The following is a 6,000-nucleotide window of genomic DNA, read 5'->3' as shown; positions in this document are numbered from 1 at the left end:
AAGGATTTCAATCCAGTGTTTAAGTGAGGCGTTGTTTTTCCGGGACCTTTGTATGTGAATTCCATCATGCTACATTCATCTTTTATTACGTTTTGTGATTAAAAAACTGTAAATTATGTTAGCGGACCTCCATATTGAAGTTGGTTGTAAAGAGCGATGACTTCCTGTCGGTCTCTTGACCTATAAGATGATCAGATTTCTTCTTCTTTTGTTTTTATGATGGTGACATTAAATCCCAGTCAAAGATCAGCGCGAGTTGGAATAGTTATCTTCCAGTATCGAAAACAAGGTAATGAAGTAAAAATTTTAAAAAAAAGTAATACAAAAACAGGATAACCACCGAAAATAAATCAGTTCTTCACATTTCCCACAACTCTTGGAAATTTAATAAAAATCCGTCCATAACTTTTTGAGTTATCTTGAACACAAACAGATAAACGGCGGGTAAAACATGACCTCCTTGGCGGAGGTAATAAACTCGACAGTCATCTGCATAACAGGGGAGATAAATGTTGCGCTTCTAAAAGGTGTGTCAGAGCGGGAGCATACAGACAGAAAACCAAACTGGGCCAGGAGGGACACCATGATGAAGACATTTCTCTTTTAAATGCAAGACCTTTTCAAATGCATATGTCTCAGAAAGTAGTTACATTTAAAGTTCTAATCCTTATAAAACAAATAACAGGGGGAGAAAACAACAACATGGAACAAGTCTATAAGGATCTGAATGGAGAGCTTGGCCTTAACAAAGGAAACTGGGTCATGGGCACCAAGACCAGATGGGAAGCACAAGAAATTGTAAGAAAAATCCTTTAAAAATAAAAAAGGACAAGAAAAGCTGAAATGACCCATAAACACCTCCACTGACGGAACGATCCGTGTCCTGCTGAGAAAACTGACCTGGCTTCAGACTCTCTGAGGTTTGGGTGACTTGGTCTGTTTGTTTCTCCACGATGAAGTCTGAATGAAACTCGGCGAGTGTCTGGGATTTGTAAACCTCATGTGCCGTCTCTTCCTGTAGTTTGCACAGTTCGCTGCCAGAAGTTCCTGATCTCTCGAGTCGGGGAGGACTGGATCTTCCTCATCCTGCTGGGACTCCTCATGGCCCTGGTCAGCTGGGTGGTGGACTTCTGCATCGTCATCTGCCTACAAGGTGATCAAAGTCTTCATTTTTCATCCCAGTTGATGGAAAGTCACATAAAGTTGGAAACTGCAGTTTTTATCTGCAGGATTTTTTCTGCCTCACATAGAATTAGTGAAAATAAATAAATAAATAAATAAAAAGACAGGAATAAAGTCAAATTTAACTGAATGTAAAAATTAAAAATATAGAAATAAATACACAAGTAATAGTAATTAAATATAAATACATCATAAAATTAATCAATGAAATCGAAAGAAATAGAATAAAAAGGAAATCTGGTGACGGTTTGTGGTAAATTTCCAACTTTTCACACTTAACGTGTGAAAAGTTGGAAGTAAAAAGACATTCAGATACCTGGACCTCAGGTCACATGATGTTCTCAGAAACTAAAGTCGCTACAAATAAAACAGAGATTCTGGAGCGAGCTCAGAGTTCTGAGGGAAACCAGCATGAATGAATAAATCCCGGTGTTTGAAAGAGGAAAGGCTAAAAGGGGGGTGAACAAGCGAGAGGTGTGTTTGGGATAAAACGTTGGAACAAAAGAAGAAGGAAAGGAAGATGTAAGGAGATCTAAAGAAAACGGATGGAAGGATCCTCCAGCATGGGGGGGGTGATGTAGACGCAACGGAAGGAAGACGGAAAGATAGAAAACATACGAGGGTATGTGTGTGTTTATATACATGCACACTGACTTTCATGCTTATTTTTCTGTGTTGTGTGTGTGTGTGTGTGTGTGTCCACAGCCCAGAAGTGGATGTACGGTGGTCTGGACAGTAACGTCTTCCTACAGTATCTGGCCTGGGTCACGTACCCCGTGGTCCTCATCACCTTTTCTGCCGGCTTCACCCAGGTCCTCGCCCCGCAAGCTGTCGGTACGACACACTCACACACTGTTGGACATACATGGTTTATTCAACACGTGAAGTTGGTACACTTTGATTTCAGATCGTGCTGAGACATTATACCTGGTAGCACCTGGATCTCAGATCATTATAAGTCATGCAGAATATCACTGTAAGGTATCGGACATGTTTACTGCTGGTGATGAGTCCGCGTACCGTTTCAGCGTACCTTCTGTATGCAGGCCGTGCGTTAAAGCAAAGTAACGTGCACATGCACATGACTAGATCGCTGTAGGCAGAAACAAGATTAGAGGTAAAAACATGGCGGATAGCTTTGAAGACCCTGTTAGCATGTTTATATTTATTTCTCCTGGTTGCACAGCGACAAAGGCTTGTTTTTAATATATAGCAGCAGATTAGTAAACTGTTGTTTACAGAAATGCAACAGAAAAACATCGTTACCACTCGTTAGGAATCCTAGCGCTGTGTACTGCCACCTAGTGGTGAACACTGGTACTGAACATTGTGGCCGCAGCATGATTGGACCAAGTATAAATGTATTATCCTCCCATTTATTACCCAAAAAGTAACGATAAATTATAAAAAAAATATTAAAATTGCATTATTTTCTAATTCTGGTTTAATAGAAATATTTTAAAAAAGCAAACAAACATGATAAAATATGATGTTACGTCACTCAGAAACTGATGTTTAGTTGAACAATCCTTTGATATTTCCACTCCAGTCAGGTATTTAGTCCCACTGTTCATCAGAGATTTATCATCAAGTGCTATAATTTGTCCAGAACTAATTTTTTTTTTTTCTTCAATGAAAAAATATCCATATTATATCAATGTTGTATCACTAAATTATAATTTAGCTCATTTTCAGTTGTTTCTTTTTAGTCTCCAGTTATTTGAGTGACTGTTGTGAATTCAGCCTTTTCTGTAATGAAAGGGGACGAAGACATCCGAGGACGACTGTACAGAGACGTAGCTGAACATTACCACGTGCACACAGCGTACACAGCCGGTGTATCCTCAGCAGCTAATCAGGCTTTCCAACACGTTAGGATCGATCAACCTTTCCTAGAAGTTTGGAGGTTTCTGTGGACGCTGATCAGATGTTTCTCTGACTGCAGGTTCAGGGATTCCTGAGATGAAGACCATCCTGAGAGGGGTGGTGCTGAAGGAGTACCTCACCTTTAAAACCTTTGTGGCCAAAGTCGTCGGCCTTACCTGCGCTCTGGGCAGCGGCATGCCTCTGGGCAAGGAGGTAACGCACACAGACAGGGAGCAGCATCTTCACCTGCGTGTCTGCAGAAAGGCTGGAAGTGAACTGTGTGTGTGTGTGTGTGTGTGTGTGTGTGTGTGTGTGAGTGTGTGTGTGTGTGTGAGTGTGTGAGTGTGTGTGTGTGAGTGAGTGAGTGAGTGAGTGTGAGAGAGAGAGAGAGAGAGGACACACACTGAGCTTCACCAGTACAACCCATGACTCAGTCCAGACTGCTCACACTCATGTTGGAGAAAGACCAGAGTCCTCGTTTATCACTCATTCAGAGAATCCGCCCAGATTTCATCTTATGCATTTATTCTAATTAGTCATAAGCACAAAAAAAGGATTTCATACACACATCATCCATCAGCTGATAAGGGATACAGTGTTCCACATCGCTTGTTTGCATCTGTTCATCATGATTCACCCTCAGAAGCGCTTCATCTGACCAGATATAGTGATAGAAACACTTTACCAGCCACATGGATGTGGCTTGTTCCTCCTCGGAGTCATGAAGAGGAGTTTGAAGGCAACCAAACAGCTCTGTTTGTTGTTGAAATAGATCTGAAGCACACTTGCTAAAGTTTAAGTGCTTCTGATGGTTATCGAAGAATCCGACGAAACATTTTGTTTAAAAATAATAAGATTAACAAAATGAAAAAAAGCTGTGGAGTTAAAAACGAGAGAGTGAGCAGTCCACCATCATTCTGCAGGAAAAGGAGAGAAGCAGCAGGACTTCCTCCTCCGGGTGTGACTCTCTTTGCTTCACCACTGTTGGTTTTAGATGTTCTGAAGGAGCCTCATGGCAGCATGGAGCTTTGTTCTGAGAGAAATAAAGACGTTGTGGTCTACAGAAAGAACTGCATACAGCACAGATTGATCCTTTTCGCACCTCATCGACCAAAATCCACCTAAATGCTCTCAGGATCTGCAGTTTGTTCGTCTGCAACACAGATCCCACATCCCAAAGGAAGTCTGGCAGGATCTCTTTCAGGAAGTGACTCTGTGATCTACAGCAGGGGTTCCCAAACTCTTTATCCACAACCCCGAAATACCACTGGTTGTGTGCATAACGGTGTGTTCAGACCAAACGCGTTTTGAGCGTCAAGAGCGGCAGGTTTCTATGTCTATGTGGCGGCGCGGCAAGGGGGCATCGAGCTTTCTCCTGTCGCGTTTTGAGCGTTTTGGGCGTCGGCGCTCTGTGCAGAACGCGCTGAAAATTTAAGAAGTTTTTTTAAGCTCGACACGCATTCCACGCGGAACGCACGTCAAAAGCCAGAGATGGACAAAGCTGAACTTTGGCCGCTTGACGCGGGGCGTCAACCAATCAGAGCGATCAGCTCGCAGCTCCTGAGACGCCATTACTCCGTTCAATATTTAGGATAACCATTCCTTGCTAAAAAGCTTAATGTTACTGATTTGGCAACGTAGCAGGATACGTTGCCTAGCAACGCTTTGTTTTGGGGGGGGACGGTGCTCTCTGCTGAGTGCGGCTCTTGTTGCATTAAACACCGACTATTACTGCCCTACGACGACGTCCTCTAGTTTTATTTATTAAATAAAACCCTGCCATCGCTCCACGTTGAGTCTGAACACACCGTAAGAACTGCAGGCCATGTTTTGGGGAGTGTGAGATTTTCCTCGCTTCCTGCCATGATTCCCATCAACAGCTCCGATGATTCCTTTTTCTTTTCCTTACATGCAGCGCCGGCTGCTTCGCCCGATAACACACCAGCTGGAAAAAGATGTTTACTTTAATACACACACACAGACACACCTCAGGTGTTTCTAGCATCCGCAGCTTTTGTTCATCTCTGACTTCATCAGCCTCCTAAAGCTCCTTTTTAATCCCGTTAGTTCCACGTCGAACTCCTTCCTGTGAATGTGAATATCCTCTGCAGACTTGTTGGTGTGTTTCCAGATGTGTGTGAGGCAGAAAGCCTCACCTGAAGTGACTGCCGCTGTTTTCTCTCCTGCAGGGTCCGTTTGTTCACATCGCCAGTCTGTGTGCTGCTCTGCTCAGCAAGTTCATGTCCATGTTCGGAGGAATCTACGAGGTGAGGCCGACTCTCCCGTCCCTCACTTACTTTCCTTTGTTCACACTTTTTACATTTTTTTTTAGGACAAATGAGATGAGGAATGAGTTTGTGTCCATCTGAGTGAAGTCATGTGACCCAGATGTCTCCCTGCTCTGAGAACACCACGTCTACAGCTGTTAAACTCATTTAATCATCATGGTGAAATATTTCCTGACATGTTCGTTCAGAAAATGAGAACAGATTGTCTCCATCATCCATCTTCCACCACCTCCCTGGGCTCTGAAGGCCAGACTTCCCTTTCCCAGCTCGCGTCCGTCCAGCGTCTCCCGGCTCGCCTGAGACCAACGGTGAGGGTAGAAACGTAGACCGACCGGTAAATAAAGAGCTTTACTCTTCAGTCCACATGACTGCAGACGCTGCTCTGACCCACCTTTCCTTCCAACAATCCTGAGAAAGATCAGGAGACGCTAGACCTCCTCCATTTGGGGCAGGACCTCGACCCTGCAGCTTCTTACGGCTCCGGATTGTGGTCTTGGACTTGGAGGTCCCGATCTTCACCCAACAGCTTCACACCATTGCTGCTAATCGCTCCGATGAGAGCTGAAGGTCACGGCCTGATGAAGCCAACAAATCAGCATCATCTGCTGAAAGCAGAGACCCAATCCTGGGTCTCATAAACCGGATCCCCTCAACACCTCTGCAG

At 43.8% G+C, this 6,000-nt stretch overlaps 1 protein-coding gene across 2 annotated transcripts in view; it reads left to right on the top strand.

Moving 5' to 3' along the window:
• LOC306760045 (chloride channel protein 2-like) overlaps positions 1 to 6,000 on the top strand; it is a 170,267-nt gene that overhangs the window by 79,697 nt on the left and 84,570 nt on the right. For both annotated transcript variants that reach the window (XM_079245811.1, XM_079245810.1), the window contains 4 exons: positions 1,022 to 1,153; positions 1,888 to 2,016; positions 3,128 to 3,261; positions 5,238 to 5,315. In XM_079245811.1, the coding sequence (XP_079101937.1) occupies positions 1,022 to 1,153; positions 1,888 to 2,016; positions 3,128 to 3,261; positions 5,238 to 5,315 (473 nt within the window). The remainder of the gene's footprint in view (positions 1 to 1,021; positions 1,154 to 1,887; positions 2,017 to 3,127; positions 3,262 to 5,237; positions 5,316 to 6,000) is intronic.

The sequence above is a fragment of the Telmatherina bonti genome (genome assembly GCF_933228915.1).
Source record: "Telmatherina bonti genome assembly, chromosome: 9".
Taxonomy (NCBI): Eukaryota; Metazoa; Chordata; class Actinopteri; order Atheriniformes; family Telmatherinidae; genus Telmatherina; species Telmatherina bonti.
This window is presented reverse-complemented; position numbering and strand designations above follow the sequence as displayed.